At 45.3% G+C, this 24123-nt stretch overlaps 1 protein-coding gene and 1 non-coding gene across 2 annotated transcripts in view; both read right to left on the bottom strand.

Annotated features, from left to right (window-relative positions):
• Positions 1-2983: 2983 nt before the first annotated feature.
• The window catches only part of PPP1R8 (protein phosphatase 1 regulatory subunit 8), a 44021-nt gene continuing 22881 nt past the window's right edge, over positions 2984-24123 (bottom strand). Inside the window, exons 9-14 of the mRNA XM_039564496.1 lie at positions 17195-17255; positions 10408-10561; positions 9606-9826; positions 7728-7872; positions 6550-6614; positions 2984-5454 (exon numbers count right to left, since the gene is read on the bottom strand). Coding sequence (XP_039420430.1) covers positions 5101-5454; positions 6550-6614; positions 7728-7872; positions 9606-9826; positions 10408-10561; positions 17195-17255 — 1000 coding nt within the window. The 3' untranslated portion in view covers positions 2984-5100. The remainder of the gene's footprint in view (positions 5455-6549; positions 6615-7727; positions 7873-9605; positions 9827-10407; positions 10562-17194; positions 17256-24123) is intronic.
• Positions 13858-14022, bottom strand: LOC120411228. Its single transcript, XR_005603610.1, has one exon.

Genomic DNA, 24123 nt, shown 5'->3' with positions numbered 1-24123 from the left:
GCTACGGGGGACACGCGAGTCCGGGGCTGCAGGGCTGGGGGCGGCTCTGCCCCGGCGTAGCAGAACCGCTGCAAGAGCCGTGCGGGGCGCGGGGCCCCGCGGGACGAGTGGGTAGGGGCTGCTTCGAGGGATGGCGCCGGAGCGGCTCTTCACCGCCCGAGGCACCGCCGGGGGCTGCGGCTGCGGGGAGGGGGCCGCCCGCGGGGCACGGGAGTTACCCCGTAGAGATGCTGGGGCCGGCCCCGAGGGCCCGGGGTGCAGGAGAGAGGGGCGGGTAGGGTGACTCTGTCCCCCCCGTGAGAAGTGTGTGCCGACATGAGGAATGCTGGTAGCAGCCCCCGGGACATGCGCCAGCTCCCTACTCTCACCCGTGGGCCTTTCTGGGGCCAGCCTGCCTACACCTGCCCTGTGTGGGCCCCGGCAGTATTTAAGGTTTAGTATTTATGGCTTCCCCCTCCGCTACCGTTCTGCAACTGTGCTTGAAACCTTTCCCTGATGTTTGTCAGATTCTGTGATGAGAGACAGCAAGGGCGTACAAGGGGTGGAGAGCAGAGATTCATGCTCTTTAGCTGCTTGTCTCTTAAAGCTTCTCTGAGAAGGACATCAGTTCTGGAAAATTCATACAAAACAAAAGAACCAAATTCACCACCAGTGCTTCTGGAAAGCTGCTGCTCTCCTCTGAGGGAGGCAGGAGAAGCATCAGGGTTATTTTCAGGCACTAATTGTGATGCTGGAATGTCAGATACCTCTTACTGCTTTACAGATGACAGATTTGGGGAAAGGTCATTTAACAACTGCAACCCAAACCCTGCAGTTGTTGATCCTGAACTCGCTCCAGGCTCTTATTTCACATTCTCCCTTTCTCCAGTATTCCCTCTCACACAGCCAGCAGGTAAGGCCCAGTGATACCACACAGCTGCTACGGGTGAAGACCTGTACGTGGTGTTGAGAAGTGAAAGCAGAAACACTGCTCCCCCTTTACCTACCACTGCTAGATTGAGACTTCTGAGATCAAAGATGATCTGACTGTATTTGCCTGCTTTTGAAAAAACAGCAATTGACATCTGAGCCAAGCACCAGCCATTGCACAGCCCCAGGTCCTTGGCTTGGCCCAAGCTATGTCTTGCAGTCATGTCGTCTCTCCTGGTGCCATTGAGGTTTCAAAGCTCTTGGTGTAATTGCAGAAGTGCACACTTGTCATGATCCGCTAATACAAGCAAGGGTCGTGATGGTTCATTTATAGATCTCAGAGTGCAAAAGGACACAAGGGATTTCAGTTTTAATCAAAACAGTGCACCTTTATTAAGTGCCCACAACACGGTAATGCGATAGAGGAGAAAAAGAGAGAGATAAAGACAAACAAAAAGGAGTAGAGAGGAAGAAAAAGGGGGGCAATAGCTACCAACGGATGAGACGAGGTTCTCATGGTCTTCTGCCAATAGATTTGTCTGCTTTCCATGGGGAGATCTCAAGCTCAGTTATTTCAGAAAGTCCCTTTATAGTCCTTTTCAGAAGCGAGGGGCAACTGGCCAAGAGGTGGGGGAAATCTACAGCCGTTGTTATGGGGCCCGTCGTTTTGGGAAAACGTGTACAGGACAGGTGTACAGGACGGGTGTACAGGACAGGTCATTCCTTTCCGCTTCAGCGCAGTCCTTCCCGCCTGGGCAGCAAGAACGGCGCAGTCCATCGGGACCTGCACTAATTCCCTCAGGAATGCGTACCAGTTCCCAGCGGGCACACCTGCAGGCAACACTTGGCAGACATCCCACCTCAGCCAGGCCAGGACTGCTGTGTTCAGTCTCTCTCCTCGACGATGATCGTGAGGCAGATGAGGGATCTTCAGACCGTCTCTTACAACACTTCACCTGTTCTGCACTGGAAGCTATTCCTGCTCTCCTGAAGGACCCCAGGAAGATCTCAGCTCCACCCCAACAAGTGCTGCTTTCAGGCTTGTCAGCACAGGGGCTGATGTGTTGGTACCTCAGTGTCCATGAGGTACCTCACGTCAAGCTCTTGGGCTGCCTGCTGGATGCTGCACCCTTTATTTATTTATATACTTCCAAACTGGGGAGGAGGGGTTACAGTGATAACCCAGGAAATTCTGTAAGGACAGATGTTCCTGGACACTACTACCATTTTCTTTAGCTCATTGATTCAGCTGCAAACTAGTCTCCACTTTGTTTCCGTCTCAGCATTCCCACTGCAGAGGGCTTCAGATTATTCTGCAACTTTCCTCCCTTTTAATCCTTCATTTAATACAGGAGGTGAACACACCCAAACTGACAGTGTCAGACCACAGAGGGAACACCTTTACTTCTTCCAGCTATTTCCGCCTGTGGCAGGCAAGCAGCTGGCACATGAACTGTGAACTACAGCCTTCTGTCGACACTGCAGTGCAAATGCACCTGCCCCAGCTGCTGCTGCATTGGGAAAAAAATTATGTATAGCCTAAATATTACTGAATTCAGCAAAGCTGGGGAGTTCTTCTCAACCCTACACTGCAGGCCCTGTGGTTACCTGTACCCATTTTGCTGTTTGTCACTGCAGCTGTCCCCAGCGAGCCCAGGGCAGGCTGCAGATCCAGGGACAGGGGATGGTGCCTGCAGCCTGCCCAAAGCCACGCTCTGTTGGAGGAGCAGGCTGGGCAATGAGAGCAGCAGAGCTGGGCTCTGGAGTACAACTTAAAAAGAGGATTATGCTTGAACCAGATAAAACTTGACTCAGAAAACAAAAGCAACCACTGTTCAAAATCCACTGTTAAGCAAGTGTCACTTGTGTGCCAAAGTGCAGCATGAGGCAGCACAGCAGGTCACAAGCAAAGCAGCTGGGACAGCTTTAGGAGTTGCAGCCTGAGGCAGCCCAAGGACACGGCCTGCAGGGAGAAGAGCACTTTGCCATGGCAGGATCCTCCCATGAGTCCACAGCACATGGGCAGTCTCAGCTGTACTGGTGCAGACTGGAATGAACACACTACACTCTCCAACCTGGCAAAATCTGCATTTAATTTACAACATAGTAAAGGTTACAGGTAAAAAGCTCAACAGAAGTGTGAAAAGGCCTATTACATATTACACAAGTGTACAAATGTCTGTACAAAGCCCCTCGATGTTCCTGTTCCCTCCTGGCCAGCTGTGGCCTGTAAACTCTGAAATAGTAAGAGCTGGTTCAGAGTCAGGGAGGAGAAGAGCTTTAAAAAACAACGAGCAGTGAAGTTTCCCTTGTCAAGAAAAATCTTGCGAAGAGCCACTTGCAAAAAAAACCCCAAAAAACCAACCCCAAACCCAACCCCCTTCCCCCAAAATAAAACAAAAAAGCCCCAAAACAAAAAGAAGAAAACCTGCTCAACTTTTGTTTGTCCCGACTAGTCTTACCCTAAAGAGTTGCCTTCAGAAAGCAACTGGCTGGGAAATGAAAATCCTACAGGCCAGACTAAAGAGAGGAAGATTTTGAGTTATTGTAGGAGCACTGGGAGGCAGAACAAATGCCCAACAGCTGAATCATCAATGGCAACTTAAACACAGAGCAGTGCAGCTGGATCATGGAGCAGGTGCTGAATCCACGCAAGGAATAGTCTGAGCTAGTAGATGTGATGGTGTGGGGAGGGAACAGAGCAGTCTCCAAAGCCATGGCTCTTGTGAGCTGGGCAGCTGCTGGCTGGCACCTCAGGGACATGACAGAAGCAATCACTGCGGAGCAGACCTCACACAAATTTTGGAGCACCTGTCCGAAACAGGTCTGGTGCATCCAGCGCCCCAGCTCACAGGAACAGAGCGCTGATCCAGCACCATCCAGTACCCCAGCTCACTGGAACACAGCCCTGCCCCAGCAACCTGCCACTACTTCCCCAGGTAGCTGCAGTCCTGCACACAGTGAACAGCCACGTACATGCTCTCATTTTGGTGCATGTTTCCTGGATCCCGCAAACAGCAAAGGAATGTGACTTGTAGCTGAACTGCATTAGAGAGTGTACAAAAATCCAGACTAAAGTTTAGAATAATAGAGCTCTGGCCTTACCTTGTGTAAAGTACAGCCACAGTGTCTGAATATGTGAATCATTTTCATATCTAAAACCAAGGAACTAAAGGGCTTGAGCAACAACCCAAGTCCACTGGGAATTCCTATTCTGGCGCTCAGTAGCACTCGATTCTCACCTGCTGTTCCCAGCAGCCAAAATATTTGTGTGGGGAACATGCCAGTCCTCTCAGCTTTTTGTCTTGTTGAATCTCATATACTCTAAGCTTACAAGTTCCGTTTGCAAATAAAAATGAAACTATTTAAGTTACAGGGGCTACCGAGTCTAAAAGAAACTCCACTGTGTTAACTTCACCCTGAGTTATCCAGGGGAGTCATCATGGCACAGTGCAGACAGTGCCTGTTCCTTTTGGACGCTCTGACCCTCCATCCGTGCACTCTGTATCCATCCCACAGACCCCATCCTGCAGCACTGGAACAAAGCTAAGGAACCCACCTGTTGCTTATCCATCTCAACTCATGACTCATGGGATGCTCTAGTGTTTTATGTGGAAATTAAAACAAGCTAATTAGTAGCCAAACATTATTTAAAAAAAAAAAAAAAAAGAAAAAAAAGAGAATGCCCCACATTGGTGGAGTTTTGAAAATAAAAAAAAATAAAAGCTGACCTATATTCTGCAAGTTTTACAACTCCTACCAATGGGATTTTGTAAGGCTTGGCCCCACAAACATTTCCTCCTGACAGAGCTGCCTTGCTGTGAGCATGTCCAGCACGAACAGTGTCACCACAGCAAGCCCAGCACTGAAACACATGGACCTGCAGGGTCATGCCGTAAGTGATAATTGTGTGATTGCCCCTTTCACTTGTGGATCCAAATGCAGCATAAAGATCTCTGGAACAGTGGTGGCTAAGAAAAGGCTATAAGGGTTTTGGTTCAAAAGGAGATGGGAGCTGTATTTTTTTTTTTTTAACAGACATATAAAAACATTTGAAGACGGATCTTTAAAGGATATTTCACTCCTCCAATCTTGGTATTACATCGGTTAGGACACTGAAATTTTAAAAAGACGATACCGCACATGAAAAGTTTCTGGAGCTGGTAACTCCCACCCTCCCTCAACCCAGCCTCAGATCAGCAGAGACGGGGTCGGCTTCTTGCCCGGCCAGGCCTCCTTGGCATATTTCTTCTTCTTGGGTTCATTCACAGCTTCAGGGTTGAAGACAGCGGGGTTTGGAGCTGGGTTCATGTTCACTGTGGAGGGCACAACTGGAGTCAAGTCCACGTCGGGGGCAAGGTTGGGGTAGGGCATGGGCAGCCCCCCGATGAGTGCGGTCCCGTGGACGCCATGCGACTGTGACCCTGCCTCATTGTGGGTGGGGGGCAGCCCCCCGTACAATCCTCCGCTGTAGGGGAAGCTCTGCATGCGCCGTGACGCAGAGTCATCTGTGGTCAGTGAGCCCGCGTTCTCCATGCGCTTCTTCTGTAGACAGAAGAAGTTAAAGAGTTATTCACAATGCACTGAACCATCAACCTATTTAAACTGGGTGGCAAGGCCATTTCCCCCAAAAGGCACCTAAATCTGCCACATACAAAGTGCTTACAGATCATGTCCCAGTCTTTGTCCTACAAGGTTTCTTCTGGGTTCCCTTGAAAACCACAACAATAAACTTTTAGAGGTGCACAGTGCAGGAAGGGTGTCAAAAGCTGACACTCAGGTGTAACTTAGATGAAGTCTGAGCACCTCTTCACTTCCTATACAGTCCTGCCAGTCTTGAGCTTGTCCTGAACAAAGACTGAGTAGGTCACAGAATGTCCTGAGTTGGAACGGACCCACAAGGCTCATCGAGTCCAACTCCTGGCCCTGCAGAAGACACCCCAAGAATCCCACCCTGTGCCTGAGAGCATTATAACACAAACCTTCCCTCCCCCACAGAAAGAAACTGCAGCTTCTAGATGACTGGGGGTAATTTTGCTCCTGATCATTGGAATCTTCTCCTGCAGTCTGGGTTTATGGAATATTATCCTTCTCCACATGATGTTATTTAGTCTATACCAGCAACAAGTGAAACTGCTGTTACACAGTGGCTTAGCTGCTCTAAAGTTCTGCAGATCTTTCTTCCTCCTTGCATATTCCAATTAAATAGAACACTGTCAGCATACTCATCTTGGAGCAAAGCCTAAACCTGCTTGTTCTAGTACACAAACTTATGAAACGTCGAACACAGTATTTAAATAAACAAACTTTCATTTTTCCCTTCTATTTTCCACATTTCCCACAATTTTATCTGATGCCTGGAACTAATGAACTGAATTTCTAGAAAGTGCTTCTTTTTGGGAGGAAAAAACCAATCACCATTGATCCCATGTATTATTAAAGAAAAGAGCTAAAGCTGGGTTCAAAGGGAATTGGTCAAATTTGCTAAAAAAGACAATTGTGAAACACACACATGACTTCTTCTTAACAATGAAACACTTTCCACATGGGAGTATTCTGTTTCTAAGGTGCAATTTATAAATCATAAAGTGAGTTCATCAAAGTAATGTGTTAATGAGAAAGTAGGGAGTCACCCTGTACCTTAACAGGGACCACTGCTGTCTGTACCATGTTCCGGAACCGCCCCACAGATGGGTCCACGTCCTCTGCAAAGCAAGAACAGCGATGCTTTCAGTGAGCACAACCAGTGATGCCTTTAGTGAGCACATGGAAAAACAGAACCTCTGTGGGGTAAAGGAATCTATACGAAAAACTGGAACAGACCTTCTTCTCCCAAAGCCAGCACTCCAGCAGCTCCCAGTAAGCACAAGTGTGACCAAATAAAGAGAAGGGCTCAGGGGAACACTCAGAGGCTTGGTCTCCTGGTGGCTCATCAGGCATCCTGGCTTTCCCAGGAATGGAAGGCTTTTCCTCAAATGGACAATGGGAGCAGATAGATGGGCAGTTTGGGATCAGACAGGCTGGAGTCTGGGCTGAAAGCTGCTGCTGACAAGGCATTGCATGTGCTAAAGGCACAGCAGCCAGTCCCTAAAGTCCTTGGGGGGGCCTTGAAGCAGGAGTCAGAAGCAGTCAGTGTGTTTGAAAGTCCAGAAAAATTATTTTTTTTTGCGATGAGAATGACTGGTGTTTGCATTAGGATGTTCTGAGCCTGCCCATTAATTAGCTGCTCTTATTAACAGGAATATTATCCGTATAAGGTATGATTGATAAGAATGCCATTAATACAGAAGAGCTAAGGGAGAAAAAAAGAGTAATTTGGAATTGGATACATCCTCAAATGCATCAGTTTGAATGAGGATTAGGGATGACTTGGTTCAGATGTGCAGAAAAGTAGCAAAAACTCTGAGCTCAAGACATCCCAGAGGCAACAGGTAAAGAAAGCATTAAAGGACAGATGAAAAGCAAACAAGTTCTGTTCCCACTGAGATTCTAAAGAAGGCAAAAGTGTAAACCACCTTCCTCCTTTTGGACCCATGACATTTCTCCAGTATCGGATGGAGTACTGAACAATGAAGCGGAGTCTGATATCCCCATCCTGCTCAGAGCATGCAGTTACTCTACAGGTAGACCAGAAGAGACAGAAAGAGGTCACAGACTTGAGTGAGACATGGCGGCAGCTTCTGTGAAACAGCAGATCCCAAATACTGACTGCCAAATTTCTTTTCTCCTTATCCATATGCAACCATGCGGAATCCCTGCAAGCATACTGGAAGGAGGTCCTGAAAGGCATCAGCTGAGGATTAAAGCAAACTCCTTACCTGGATTGATGATTTCATCATCATCACTGAATGTCACTCTGGAGTTCTTCCGTTTTCGCTTTGGCCTCTGGATGTCCAAGTTCCCTTCCTCAATAGTCAGTGTGGAGATCCTTTTGTTATGGGCTGTATTAAACTCTGTCAGATTCTGATGGCAAAGTTAGAAACGAAAGAGTTTCAGCAACTAGTGTATGAAATCTGACTTAATCACATGACTGTGCACATCAGGAGACCACAGGACATTGTTTAGTTTCAACTTCAGACCCTGAGGAACAAGCAGAGGTTCAGGGCTGCAATGAGCTTCCCTGAGAGGCTGCAGGGTCTCTGCAGAGATATTTAGAATGGAGCACAATCCTGGGCAGCCTACTCCAGGTGGCCCTTCTTGAGCTGGTTGATGATTCTGAGAGGTCCCTTCCCATATCCACAATCTGTGAATGCCACAAACACTGTCTCTCCCTCTTCATTAGCTAACTTAGGGAACAGGGCAGCATTCACAGGTATCTGGCCATGGAAACAGTGTGGGAAACCACTCCAGCCTGGGGCAATGTTAGCTGGAAAGCACGTCCCTGGCAAACCTTGGTAAGAGGATCACTGGCATAGTAGTAAGATTATTAGGTCCATGATTCTGGGAAGCAGCATGATCACAGGTTTATCATTGCAGATAAGATGGTTTGGGTGTATCTGACAGCAGAAGGCACCTCAGACTATCTTCAAAGCCAAGAAATTAAGAACCTGAACCTAAGGAAGTATTACCCAGGGAAGTTGTTTGGTCACCGTTCCTGGAGATACTTAAAAGACATTTAGACATGGCGCTTAAGGACTTGGTTTAGGGTCTTGTGGGCCTGCGTGACAGACTGAAATGTCAATGGCTTAAACAACTGGCCATTTGCAAACACAGTGGGTGCTGTTCCTTTGATGCACAAAGGAACAGCCCAGGCACAGAGGGCATGAACACCAGAGGATAACTATGTCAAATCAGTATGTGTTTAGCAACAAGCTGGGTTTTGAACCAGATTAAGGGAAAAGGCCCATGAGAAGCAGATCCTGTGAGGTGGGACAGTGCTTTTTATCAGGACAATGTCCTGCCTTACACAATGGCTCAGTTGTAAAACTACACTCCCCAACTCTCTGATCCCTCCCCCACTGGGGAAGGTACCGGGACATTCCCATTCCCACCTAGAGCTGAAGGTTTTCTTCCCTCTGATGGGGCATAACTGGCTCAACTGCGCTGACGTGAGAGGCAGGGTCATGTGTTGGAAGGGTCATAAACCATCAAAGACTCCCGAGGTGCCCCAGAACTCATTTCTGGACCTTTCACCAGAGGACTGCACGAGATCCACAGTCTTGCAACAAACAGTGTAAAACTTCCCCTTCCCAGAGGAAGCCATTAAACTGTTTTGAGGGCTTTCCTCACCCTCATGGATCAAGACTTCAACCAATGGACATCAAGTCTTGTTGCTGGACCCACGGGTGATGAGATCTTTCTACTCACATCCTTTCTTTTCGTTATATATTTTCTTAAGTGTTACTTTTATAATTTTATTTTTCTATATTATTATAGATAATTATAACCAAAATGGCTACCTACCTCCTTTCCATTGCAACCTAATGGTTCTAAAATAAACCCTATATATATTTATTTATAAACTTTGGTCATTCAGCATTGTTTCACTCCAATCTGCCCCAAGAGATCTATTAACAAGAACCTGAGTTAACCTTGTCTTCAGGGGTGGGTCATAACAGTTTGGTAGTGTTAGATTTATGGACTTGATGATCTTAAAGGTCTTTTCCAACCTAAATGATTCCATGACTCTAAGCAAATGAGTGCAGAATGCTGTCCTAGCTGGAAATGCCATCAAGGCAGTGTGCCATCATACTCACGTCCAGTTCTGTCTCCTCCTCTGGCAGCCCCAGCAAACCCTTGAGCTCCTCATCCTCACCCCCCATCTTCTCGTCCCCTTTCACTGCTGACGGCAGCGTCTGCGGCTTCTCTCGCAGAGTGTACGCACGGGTGGAGGCTCCAAATGAAACCGTGGAGTCAATGGGGATCTGTTGGGGTTTGTGAGCTTCCAAACGGATATGACCCAAGAATGTGCCATGTGCTGAGGACATCAAAATGCAAAATAGTCTGTTGAGCTTGGGATCATGGTATTCCAGTTCGAGAATCTCAGAAACTGTAACAATTGTTCCAAGATACAAGGCACTGAGTGACTGCTGAAAGCATCAGCTGTGTAGACCCACCATCTCACACACTGAGATAACACACACCAGAAATCCTCAAAAAGTCACTGGAAATAAATTACAAACACCTTTTGTTTTCTGTATTCCTGCAGGTCCCAATGTACAGTGCAAAAAACCACCTGACAGGTTTCAGACCTTGAGAAATCACCCTCAGAAGAGAAGGCTTCACTAAAATTGTGACGGGAAGGTCAAGTCACTTTCCTCCTCTCCTTAGGCCTCTTACAAGTTAGAAATTTTTGAAACACCCAGTGAGGCAGCTGTAGGCTGACTGGAGCAAACACTCCTTTGCCCGAACCCTTGTCTTTCCTTATGATGCAAATTCCGATTATATCCATTTGCCCACAGTGCAGACAACAACGGAAAAGGAAAAAGTGCTTCAGATTCAGAATGTTTAAACACTGAAGTATAGCCCTTCTGTCTGGTTAAATGCCACACTACTTACTGCTGTTCAGATCAATGAGGAAAACCCTCTTGAGATGTTTGTGATAGACCAAGGCAGCATGGACCCGAGAGCAAGACTGGTGGTCAATGGTAAAATCGCACAGATCAGGATTTCTCCCAAAGAGATAGTATTTCTTCTCATCAATGATGAGTTTCTGAGGTAGAATATCAAACAGAGAAGCATATTAGACTGCTAGAATCTTTTGGATCTTCCTGAAAAAAATTCAAGAACATGAATAAATAGAGCAAATTCAAAACAAAGCATCAACAGTTCATCAATATTTCAGTTTAGTCTGGCACTGTTAAATATGTAAACTCAAATCTGCTCTTTATAAAATCAGAACAGCTGAACAGGGGAGAGTCCCAGTTTTCCCTTCTTTACCAGCCAACACTGGACAGTCTGGGAAGGACAGTCACTCTTCAAAGCATTAGATTACCTCACACAAGAGATGTTCTCTTGACATCTGCTCCCAGAGATTTTAACACATTCCTCGATGAATGACCTCAGGCTTTGTCTAAGGTAGGAACCCCTGCTCGGTGATCTCTGGTCTGATACAGGACATCAAAAATACACTTCTGTACAGAAAAGGACCTACAGGACATTTCAGGCCTCTGGTATAAAGATGCAAAACTATACTGAATATGGGTTACTATTCAAGTAAACCATTAATTTCAGGTATTTCTTCTTTATACATCCTAGTTCTAATCTCTTAGTTAAAAAAGATCTTACAAACCTTAGTATCGGTTACATAAAACATCTCTATAAAGTGAGGGACACGTTGACAAAGTCCTACAGTATTTATGTCACCAGACCATATTGTTGAAGAAACTCCTTGCACCTGAATGCTGCAGTACTGAGTGGGGCATGTGCAGAACTTTCTCACTGGATCCCAAGAACTTCATCTAATCTGTACTCTCCTGCTCCAGCTGCACAAGGCAAAGGCTGGCAGTACATTCCACATCTGTTAACAGGCTTCTCCTGCTTTTTGAAACATTTACCAAAGCCCACATGTTTCAATAGCATCATCCAGGGAATGCTGAGGATACATCTTCCATTGAAAAAAACCCATGTCTTGGTTCAGGAGAGCATTGCTTCCATGAGATGGTCTCAGATGAACGAACAATCTGACTACTTGAGCACCTGGATTTCTCCCCGTCTCCCTGCATTCCCAGCTATTCAATCCTCTCCTCAATCCCACTGGCACGTGTCTGAGCAAAGTTTTTGGCCTGAGAAGCCTTTTTTTCCCTGCGTTAATCTTTCCCCATTTGAGTGGGCTGGATTAGTCTCTTTGGCCAGACGCATGTCCCAGCTGCTCCACGGAAGAACTGGATTCCAGGCACTACGGTGGGTGATGCCAAGGATCTCTCTCTCTCTGGCAGCAGCATTACAGCCAGGCAGGAGTTTGCTCCTCACTTTGCTAGTTACAAACCATCTGCTCAGTTACATCCAGCCACTGTGTGGCCAGGTCCAGGGGGCTGGTCTGGGGGTTTTCTGAGCCATCAGATGACACGAGCACCCACAAAGTCACTCATTCTGGGGCACCACCAAGTCATACAGAAAATAAGGAGACAGAGTGGAACAAGATGCAGTATTTATACTCCCCTGCCTTATCTGCAAGGTCAAAAATCCCATATGGACCTCAGCTTCTCCTACAGATCACCTTGCAAATCACATCTATTTACTTGCCTACCAACTATGAACTCCAAGGTTTTAGCACTGCTACAATCACATGTCACTTTTTCACTGGTTTTTTTTCTGATTTTTTCCTCCATACATGTGCTCTGTATTTTCCAGGTTGGACTTTCCGGCGTTCTGCTCAGTATCTGTCAGGCCCCATGCTGCAAGTTCTCACCATCTGGTATTCAGTAATAAGCATTTATTTCTGCATGTTTAGAAGAATTAATTGAACAACCTGACTCCACACTTGTATACATCATGACAATTTTACAATTGATTGGTCCCTCAGGTAATACTCTGTTAAATGTCTTATTCCCCACCAACTCAAGGTATACAATTTAAGCACCAATTCGTGACAGTGACTGCTTTGTGTAATCTACTGAATAACATATTTTGGCCTCCTGTCTTAAAAAAAGAGTATTTAGGTGATCAAGGTATGTATATTTATCAGCTCTGACACCTACTACTAAACCAAATAACTTCTAAACCTTCGGCTAGTTTCAACCAGCACTACAAGATTATTAAATTTCAAGCAATTCTGTGAAAACAATCAGCTAGATAGAATGGTAACTCCATCAATCCCCTCAGTGACACACAGGCTGGCAGAAAATCCCAAAGAGTGCCAATACTTAGACTTCAACCACAAAAAAAAAAATCTTTGTGAGTCCACATCTCATTTAATAAGGCAGCAATGACACTTCAATTGACAATTCACGTGCAAGTACACGTTCTATTGACAAATGAAGTGCAAATGCAAAATGCAAGTGATTTTCTTCCAGCTGGGAGATGTAAAACATGCAGGTGTCTCCCCTGAATCGGTTGGTCTGGTGCAGAGCAATGCATCTCAAAGCCTCAGTACATTCAGATTTAAACCATGAGAAATCACTATATTGAGTTCATTGGGTTCTGCTCTCACCTGCCCACTTTATCACTTTCTGTCTCTTCACAAATGCTGGTTTTCACAAGACCCCTCAGAGTTAACCAGAAAGTATAAGCCACAGATGAAGATCTTAAACTAGTATGTAGTCTCCTCAATCCTTTCTGTTTTAATTTTATTTCATTTTTTATTCCACCTGTAAAGAGACCCCTCCACTTCCTCCCTGTATGCTCTAGACATCAGTGTGCCTTTGTGAGGCTTTTCCTTGCATTTCTTAACCATCAATCCATGTGTCTTACTGGTATTTTCCCTTAAGATTAGAGTTGTTTCATCCAGCTGTTGATCCATGAACACCGTAACTGTTTGTTACATCACATCTTTTAAGGAGCCCTGGTTAGGTTTTCTGGGGATTTAATTTCCCAGCATTGGATTTATATCCCATAATCTGGAGTTCCTTACTCATTCAGTTTAGCACTCTGACTCTTCTCATGCTCAACACCTTTGCACTAGTGAATTCTATGATTCCACACTGTAAAAAAGATGAGTATTAACTTTTCCTTTAATTGCAAATTTGAAAGTAAGTCCTATATAAACAGCTCTGATAACACGTGGAAGCTGATTTATTTCTCCACAGTGCTCAGCTCTGCAAGCAGTTATCTCACAATTTCAATTACCATAAAAATTGATCAAACTATTTCTCATAATTGCCCACAACTGAAACCAAAAGCATCCTTTAAGTTTTGATTTGCACCTGTTACACATAAACAATACTGCCCTGACTGGCCAGCACTTCCAAGAGATTTCGCAAAGACACAAATTCATGGAAATATTGCAACAAATCATCAACAGAGAAAATAATTTTATTGCCTTTAATTCAAGATAATGTTTCCAAAATGTTCTGTGCCTCTGAGCTATAACCCAGTGTCTTCCTTCACACACTGAGCTTAAACACTGCATGGCTTGTTTTGCTGTTGCACTTTGCAGACCCAGCGATCACAGGGTGACCCTCAGGCCTCTGCACGAGGCTGGGACACTGATGGCTCGGTTAGTATCAAGTGCTCAGTAACCCACAGGATTTAACAATGGTCTTCCTTGGTTTCTGCTGGCTACCAGAAAAGACAGAAATGAAAAACTCTCTGCCACCTGTATTAAACAGGGAAACACAAGGATCACATCCAAGTTCTGTTCATTGCTGCACACTTGCCACGCATACACACAGGAACTTGTTTCAGGTAACCACCACAGACTAGAGGATTAAAGCCATCACATGTACACAGTGCAAGGCCACAATGCAGCTATGCAGGCAGGCGTGTGTGCTCCATGGAACAGCCTGCCAGAGCTGCCCACAGAGCCAGCTCTTCCCACGGTGCCTCACAGCCCCAAGAGTGGCAGCCAACCAGGCCTCTGTGGCACACACAGGTCCTGCGCTGAGCCAGCCTGGCACGCTGAGGGCAGGCGAGCTGTGCCTCACCGAGCTCAGCAACGCTGACAGCCAACAGCAGCAGGTAAAACACAGCTCCACAGGCACTCCCCAACCTCTGTGCGATCCCATCCTCCACTGAACCTCCGAGTACCCAGACAGCAGAGTGGCAGTGGCTGCTAACAGCGCTCAGTGCTCTGTGTGGCAGCGAAGAGCAGCTCTTCAGGTTATCAAGAGCTGATGGTAGGAAAAGGGAATTGGGATGCTTGTACCACCCACCTTTCCAAAACAGACAGACACCAGGCTCACAGAGCCAGCTTGGGCCTGTCAGCTGTGGGCAGCACAGCCTCAGAGCCTGACAGCACCAGGACAATGGTCCTGGCTCTCAATTTATAAACACATTTTCTCATCCATTGCTAAAACCTGTGGTGCATCGTCAGCTTCCATGTGGCATTTTTCTTTTTTTTCCAGTCCTGACCAGGACTCCCATGATGGACATTCACCTGGCACCTGAGGAGCCATTCAGTCATTCGTGTGAACTCTTTATTCTAAAGCTCTGTCCACACTCAAAAATCCAAAAGAAACATGACATGAAAAACTCCACAGAATCAATCCCTCACATGGGAAGGCTGCATTATGCTTGGTCACCTACCACATACCAAAAACCCCAAAGTCACTGCTGTGTAGCTTTGCTCCTTAAATCTCATTCATGGCCTGAAAGAGATACTGGAAAACTCAGTGCCAAGAGCAGGCCCTACCCCAGGTGCTGCTGCCAGGATGGCATTGAGACGACTGAACTCAGGAACAATCCTACTGCAGCTCTCTGAGCTCAGAACATGATTCTGAATGTGTAACAGTGGCAGGGGAGGCAGAACACGGCCCTTATTGAAGACAAACACAGTGCAAGGAGTTTGAGAAGTGATGGGAAGTGCTGCTGAGAGTGTCCTGAGTGCTGGTATGAACCAACTCAGCCATGCCTGGTATGAGCCAAAGAGCTGCTCTGAAGATGCAGTGAACGTGTACACTACCTGTGTACCTGTGTGCATTATCTAACTCCTTTCCAGTCAAGGCTGACCACAGATCTCTTGGGTCAAGACTGGCTTTGTCAGTTTTCTGCCTTTAAATCCAGAGTAAGAGCACTCTGTCAAAAAAGCAATGGACTGCAAAGAAAAGCCGTGTTTATAAAGAAAAACCTCATTTCTGGCCTGAAAAAACACAAGTTTATTTGTGAGGCACCTATTTGTGACATCTCTATCTGCTTTCCTATCCACTGCAAATACACTGGTAACTTAACCAAATTCCAAACAGTAAATCTCTCCTGCTAGACGCCAAAAGGAACACTTAATACTGTTCCATGTGGTAGCATACACTAAATACCAGCCAAGATCTTAAGCTGTCTAGATCTTGATATAACACTGATTTCTTCATTTTCCAAATTTTTGTTCCGAAAAGTTGGCTCAGCTTTACTGATTTATCAAATGATGGGTAGGGATCTAGTATCGATACCCAAATGAGATGGACAAAGACTCTCCAACAGCTTAGAGTTAGAAAGTGTATGTTCATTCCAGCGCCCGACAGCTGCGTGGGATAGCTCCCTGATACACAGTGCAAAGATACAGCAAACACAGAGCTTATTTATCTACAGAAATTATGAATATCCAAAATACAAATGCATATTTATAACATTAACACCTCCCATTCTCCGCTTCGTATGGAAATTAGCTTAAATGTCATTAAGCATCCATAGTGTGTGCTCTGAATGGAGTCGGTGGTCTTTTATTTGGGGAGCAGTTCCAAATGGATAAAGTAAAACTTGTCTTCCTCATTTTGACCTTTTTGCCCCTCTGAGTTTTGACAATACTAATCACTTTGGTGACCTTCCAATTTCCTCTTGCATGACTTTTGGATTGGTTCTCAGAGAGGGACGAAATTCGTAATTGTCCTTGTTCCTTAGACCAACTTATCAAATGTTTCTGTTCCTCATTCTAAGCACAGCTAAACAAACATAGAAGTGACAGATGATCAATTATTCAGTAATCAGTTACTCACATCTTAAAACTCGTTTCAGGTCCAGCTCTTCTTAACTAACTATTTTAATTAACTCTAGCTGGGCCCGAACTCACTCTTATTCTAACAAATTTCAACACAGCTAGCCTATAACTAAAATCTCTATGTTTCTTCTAAATTCTGTTTCATTACAAAGCTTTGCTGCCCAGAAACATTTCTTTTTCAGTCAGCTTCACGTTAGGAGTCTCTCCACAGACGAAATATATTCACTGTTTTGGGTTCTCTCTGTCAACCATGGTAAAGGAGACTTTTCTTTATTTATTACTTTCAGTGTAATGTAAGAAAAAATACGAAATAGAGAATGAGGTGGTGCTGTAATAAAAATAACTCGCTGTATCTGTGCTGATCACAACACTGTTTGCAGATCCTGAATGTGGGAGGAAAAATCAAACTGTATTTCATACTGTAGGACAGAGCAGCACTCTTGCAAGATACAGGATGCCTGTTTAAGCTGACTGTAATGCAAAATAAAAAATAAACTGACCAGACGGGTTTCTAAAACAGGCCGTACAAAGGGAAGAGGTGTAACTGATGGAAGCCCTGCATAGCATGAGGCTGCCTTCAAGGACAGGCAAGGGAAAAGTCACTTCATTAATTGTTTCAGAGCAAAAGAAACTGATTTGAAGACAATGAATATATGAGAGAAAGGAAATACTTATGAGTAAGTGTGGAAAATGATGGGGAATGTTCTACTGCTGATGCCTATGTACATGATACACCAAATCCATCAAACCCTACTTCCATACCTCAATGAGTTTGTCTCCTTTGACTACATCCAGGTGTAAGCCAGGTGGTGGTTTCCCTGCCCTGGAAAATAAAGAAAGGAAAAATATAGTATCAAAATATTTAATAAAAATTTTATTAGTATTATTGCTGCTTGAGCTACAGACCAAACCTACACAAATGTTAGCAGATGTATTTTGGGGAAAATATGAAAATCCCTAATTTTCTTTTCCTCCCTGCAGATTTCTTCTGACAACACATAAACCAAGATTTTTTAATGGTTGATTTTAATCAACAATTAATTTTTTAATGCAATGGTTTTAAAGATTGAAGGTAACAGGACATGAAGCATGTCAAACATTACCTCTCCAGGTGAAAACCATCTGATTACACAAGAAACAGAGCAACTCCTGAGAGCACATGATATGAGGCAGCAAGAGACCAACAACTAGAGATGGGGATAGGCCGGGACTGTTTGCTCAAGGACTCTGTTTTCTCATGTCACCCTCAAAATAGCACATCTCTACCCTTGGCTGCTGAGAGGAACAGAAACTTCTACCACCTTTCCCCTCTAGGCTGGTAATGGCAAAAACCTCAAAGGGCCTCTGCGCACACCTGTAATATTATAAAAGTGCTGACCAATAGCCAGTGCTCCTCCACACTCACCTATGATCACACTTCCCTGCCAACACAGGTGACACAGAAGAGACTACAGTCCTACAGGGACCCCTGCCCTTTGGCAGCATGGTCCTCCCCCATCACATTCCACACAAACAGCAGACCAGCTCCCCTAGCCCTACTGCTCCTGCTCACCTCCTGTGGAGCAGATTCACCTGCCAGCAGTGTTATTTCCACCTGTGCAAAGGGAGCTCAGAGGTCCGAGGGACTCAGCAGATCACAGCAAGGCAAGGCCAGCACACAGGTGAACCCATGGGGTCTAGCAGAAACATACTGGGCATTTACAGTGCTCAAACCCAGGACTCTGCTGTGGTACCAATACCTTGCCCTGCACCACACAGGATCCTTGGGCTCTTGGCAGCAAAGGATCTTTTTGTGCTTAGGTACCTCAGAATCTGCATCTCTAGTACTTCCTCACAGATAACATCTCTGCTGCTTGTCTCTAAGGCTGGACCAGCTTTCCAGGCAAGCAGCAGTGACCTAGTTCTCGGCTGCACTGCTGCCCAGCTGAGGAACTCCGCAGAGATCATGTTCCCATTCTGCTCAGTGCACGAAGCAAGCCCAGAGAACAGTGACAATGGGCACTGATGTTCTCAGGGTGGCTGGAGAAGAAAGAAAGGTCACTGGTAGCTGAAGTTGTTTGAAGGGGTTAAATATAGGCGTTCACATTTCTGGGGTATGCCTTACATTTGTTGGTTTCTTTGTGTTGCAAGGTCAGCTCCCCTCAATAATTTCATAGAAGAATACAGTCTCCTGTTATTTCTGCTTCATTTCTTTCCCAAGCATTTTCCTTTCTTGTTTTCAATCCATTACACCAGCCTGCCCAGATCTCTCTGTCCCGTTCTGAATTGACCACTTGGGACTTTCACAAGTTTTCTTGTCGGGCCCTTCTCAAAGACTGTGGATATACCACCCTAACAAGTCTATGGTTAATATTGACTCTTATTGTTTTGGATGAACAAATAGCAGCAGCAAAAGCAGAGGATGCTAAGCTCCAGCACAATCCGCTGAAGGGGTGACTTGACCACTAAAATGGGATTACGGTGATGTGGGGGACAGACCACCAAGCAGAAATGGGCTCAAACGTGAGATCAAATCTGTGTGATGAGCTGAAGTCCCTCCAGCACAGCCAGGGAAGCGCCTCCTCTTAGGTACTGCTTGAGCAACTTACAGCCAGGCTACACCTAAGCACTGCTCTCCTGCTGTGCTCCCTGCACAGATCTCAGTGCTCAGCGTTCACTGAACAACAGGTTTCTTTCATGGATTCCTGTCCACTTCTCAGTATTCCCTCTTTCTGCCTCTGAGCACTGGAAAACTTGTTTTCCCCCCTTCCTCTGAAATTGCCAAGTTCTGGTTACTCTGCAACACAACTTTTGGTAATTTTCACACACCAGCCTTACTCTGATCAAACAACTACTTCCCCAATTTTTTTTTTTTCTTTCCAAATAGGTAAACCTTTCAACAAATTCATTTTCCAAGTCTGCTTCTTGCTCAGTCTGGCCTCTGCTTTTCCTTTCAATGATCTCTTCCTGGATACTCAATGGTCAGCCTGTCCTAACACATTTTAGCAACTTCCTCCCTGTACCTGTTAGGTCACAGGAGAGCCCCCATGATCTCTAGTACAGTTGAATCCTGTCTGATGGTCATATTTTGCCATATACCAGCTCTGCTTTTTCATTGCTCCCTCTACTTTTAGTTTCACCCTTGCTCTTATTTTTCCTCTGCCTTTACCCTCAACTTTATTTTGAACAGATAAACCAAGCCCAGAAGTATTACAAGGTAGTGCCTTCAGTTACGAATTAAAGTGCCTGAAAAATCTACCGATACTCTGTCTTCTTTTGAACTGAGAGTCCTTTGTAGGCAGTATTTCCCCCATCTACCTATCCTTGCAAAACACTGAGCACAGGAAGGCTGTAAATACTGATTATGATACCATGAAAACAAATTTACAGAAGTAATTTCTGACAGAAAACTCCTTTGGAATATTTAAAGTCAGTATGACAGTTCAGGCTGCCCAAGTTAGAAACCTGAAAAGCCTTTTAGTGAAAAAAGTAGAAAGATTTTCCAGTTTTATATTCAAAACTAATTAGCTCCAGAGTCACCAAATATCAGAAGTAATGCCTGGATTTGGAAGTACCAGTCACCCTTCACATGCTCTGCCCCATCAGACCTCTCACCTCATGGATCAAGGAGTAAAACATGAAAGGAAATCTTTAGCAAAAATCTCCTAGAAGAAAGTTTGTTAGAAAGCTGGCCCTATGCTGTTACAGCAGAGCAGTTTTCTCCCCTCTTATGTCCAGTGTTAAAAGAAAAAAGTCCTTTTCCACTAACTAATGTACTAAAATCTCCACTGAACTAATTTTCCTACACTGTTCTGAGGGATGAAGAATTAACTTGAGGTCAGCAGATTGTCCTCTCTACAGAACATACAAGAAATAGCCCTTAGCACTGCCCCAAGGGCAATGCTCTCCAATCACAACTTGGCTCCAGCACAAGTGCTTGTGTTTGAAAATGAGAAACAAGCAGCTCTTCCGTACCTTCCAGATGGTGCATCACAGTCCCCAGTGCCTCCCCAGGGCAGCATCCTGCAAGTGACCTGAAAATAACACCTGCGAATGCACTGATTGTGATGGTCACTAGTTGGGTGAGTTTGACTGAGACACAGGATGTTCTGACTGTCTCCTGAATTGCCAAAGCTTCCGGGGAGATGTGAAATCTTCCAGAGAATTAACAGAGCTGACTGGCAAGAAGAACATGAGCGTTACCAGTATCATTAAAGGAATTCTTTGGATCAGAGAAAAGATGAGAGGATATACCACACTAGAGCTTTTCTTCTCTAACAGTGAGTTCAAGGAACTCAAAGAAGTGTCAGAAAGTAAAGAACTGATAAAAGGAGTGACAAACTGCAAACCCTAGGCACCTTCAGCCAGGCACTCTAACAGAACTCAAATACCAGTTTTCTACACTTAACAGTTCAGCAACCTATTGCTTAAACCACTGTCCAACAGAAACGCAGATATCAACTGATGCTGCTAATTTTGAAGTGTATTTCAGGAGTGATCTGGAAACAACATACAGCAAAGTCAAGTTCTGACCTAGAAAATGGTGGAATATTTCATGTGGAATGGACCTACAACGATCAGCCAATCCAATGGCCTGTCCAGGGCTGACCAAAAGCATGTTATTAAAGGCACTGTCCAAATGCTCCTAAACCCTGACAGGCCTGGGGCACCCACCAGCTCTCTCAGAAATGTGTTCAGTGTCTGACCACCCTCTCAAGTAAAGAGATGTCTCCTAATGTCCAGTCTGGACCTCCCCTGATGCAGCTGTCACAGAATCACAGACTGATTCAGGTTGGAAGGGATCACAGCGGATCATCTGGTCCCACCTCCCTGCACAACCACAGGATTGTGTCCAGATGGCTCTGGAATATCTCCAGTGAGGGAGACTCCACACCCTCTCTGGGCAGCCTGTTCCAGGGCTCGGTCACTGCACCAGGGCTTGGTTCTCCCTCATGTCCAGGTGGAACTTCTTGGGATCAGTTCCTGCCTGTTCCTCTTGTGCCATTGCTGGGCCCCATGGAGCAGAGCCTGAGCCCTGCTTGGAGCCCTCCCTGCAGACAGGGACACACAGGGCTGAGGACCCCTCTCGGCTGTGTCTCCTCTCAAGGCTGAACAACCCCAGCTCTCTCAGCCTTTCCTTGGCAGGGAGATGCTCCAGGCCCTTCCTCATCTCTGCAGCCTCTGCTGGCCCTGCTCCAGGAGTCCTTGTCTCTCCCGTACTGAGGAGCCCAGAGCTGGACACAGCACTGCAGATGTGACCTCACACACATGCTGTCACTGGATACCCGGGAAAAGAGATCAGCACCTGCCTCTCCATGCTCCCTCCTCAGGACACTGTAGGGGTTGCATTGCTGAGCAGAACCAGCAGAGACAGGAAATGATTAACAGCCAGCCCAGGACAGGGATCTATCTTGTCTGCACATCAACACTCAGCACTTCTTATCCTTTGGGAAACTGATGATACGTGGGGATGATGGTTCTTCAAAAGCCAGAGAAACATTTTTTATTGGATTAAAGATGGACCTTTCTTTGGAAAAGACATAATCTGTTCCTTTCAGTCCTGGTAAAAATCCCAAGATGACAATGACCGTGCTGGAAGAACGTCTTGTTTGACAGAATACAACCAAGCATTGAATGAGCTTCTGTTCTACTTAAGAAGAGCTAAATGCCCTGGGAAAGGAGTTGACATGGTATTTGGGTAAAACTGATGTTTATTAGCCAAGTAAGTTGACTTTTTGCAAGAGAAAGTGGGCATATTCATGCATGAGGAGAAATGACTAGGGAATTGAGACTGGCATCTACTCCAGAACTGTTGTTCCCCATCTGTACAATGGATGGGGAGTTACAAAATGGGCTGTTTTCATACTCTAAATATTTTTAATGGGGTGTTGAGGTTTTGGTGTTGTTTTTTCGTGGTTTATTGGTGTTTGTTTTTGTGTTTTTTTTTTTTTTTTTTTTTGTGTGTGCATTTTGTTTTTGTTTTCTTATTGCAAGATGAACTTTGATTAAAATTATACTCTTCAAAACCTGCATACAAGTGGCAAACTATTTACACAGTGGCCCATAATCCTGTATTCATGTTTCTCAACACCATTTCTCCTAGAAAAGGAAAGCACTATTCAATCAGGAGGGCAGTGCTGCTGCTGTGGGGTGTCAAGAACTTTACTTATCTTTCACATTCTTGTGGAATTGTATCAAGCAGATGAAAGTGACAAACTCAGAGCAAGGAACCTTCTGCAAAATAAAAACTGCCTTCAGTAACCAGTATCAGGTGCCTCACACAGGGAAACTCTCCCAGTTTCCATCAGTTACCAACTCAAAGACTTCCTGAGCCATGCTTGCCAACCACTTAAAACAGCCACGTAACTGAACTGCTTTTAGAAACCACGTAAACGATGCATTCACAGAATTTTACGCAAATAATTTCATAGATCATCTAGCAATAGCTGAAGCACCTTCTCCACTATTTGGCCACAGATCTGCTTGCTATTAATTTCATTTTGCAAACTCTTGTCCTTCTCCTCAAAAGGACAGGAAACGCATTTCCTGCAGAACCTCAGCTCACTATTCAAGACACCCAACACCTCTCTCAGCTGTTCCTTTCCAGACTGAAGAGCAGGCTGGGCTAAGTATCTCTAGTACAGCTTCCTGTATCTCTGATTAAGATAATACTTAAAAATAATACTTGAGAAAAGGCATTCACACGGGTTTTGAATGGCCTGAGGCTGAAGGAGGGCAGGGTTAGACTAGGTATAAGGAGAAAACTGTTCCCTGTGAGGGTGGTGGGGCCCCTGGCACAGGTTGCCCAGAGCAGCTGTGGCTGCCCCTGGATCCCTGGAAGCGTCCAAGGCCAGGTTAGACGGGGCTTGGAGCAAGCTGGGATAGTGGACGGTGTCCCTGCCCATGGCAGGGGGTGGAGTAAGATGAACTTTAGGGTCCCTTCCAACCCAAACCATTCTGGGATTCTACTGATGCCATGATGTTTTTTTTACCTTTTCTTTTACACCCCTGTTATACCTTGTTACAACTTCTGTATTCTTAGTGCTTTTTGCCTCCATTCTTGGACTTGTTTGCCAAGCTGAGAGACTCAACATTTTAGAAGCTTCGGAGGTAGAGGATAGTGTGCCCCAGAGCCCAAGGTCCTCTCCAGAACACATTCTGTAAACTCAGATAGAACCATCCAGGGGAAGGCTCCTTGGGGAGGGGGGCTCATTCAAGCTTCTCATTGGGGAATTTTTGATAGATATGCTAATTAGTAAGACCTATAATGATATACCAGATCTTTTGGGGGTGCATTGTGGTGTGCATTTTGGTGCATTCGACCTGGACGTGTGCACCTAAAGATCCTTAAAATAAATACCAAGGTAAAATCCCTTTTTCCCTTCTAACCATGTTTGACTCTTGATTTTAGGACCAAGAAAAGGCATCACTATGAATCTACCAGAATTACTGAAGACAAACAGGAGGATGTAAACAAGGTTTCTACACTGTTGTTTTTAAAAAAAGCTTTTGACCAAATTATGAAATGGTCCTGTGGAAATTAAGGTGTGATGGGGAAAGACTAGACCAGCAGGCGAATGCAAATTACTTAGAGTCAGGAAAAAGGAGGGCTCTGTGAGGGCTCTGGTTTCTTTATATGCAGTCTGAAAGGAAAGAGCTAACAAACAAATGAGGAAAATCACTGATGACAACAGTTATGCGGGAAACTCAAG

Source organism: Corvus cornix, chromosome 23 (assembly GCF_000738735.6).
Source record: "Corvus cornix cornix isolate S_Up_H32 chromosome 23, ASM73873v5, whole genome shotgun sequence".
In the NCBI taxonomy this organism is placed as follows: domain Eukaryota; kingdom Metazoa; phylum Chordata; class Aves; order Passeriformes; family Corvidae; genus Corvus; species Corvus cornix.
The sequence above is the reverse complement of the archived record's forward strand: the minus strand, read 5'-3'. Positions and strand labels throughout refer to the sequence as shown.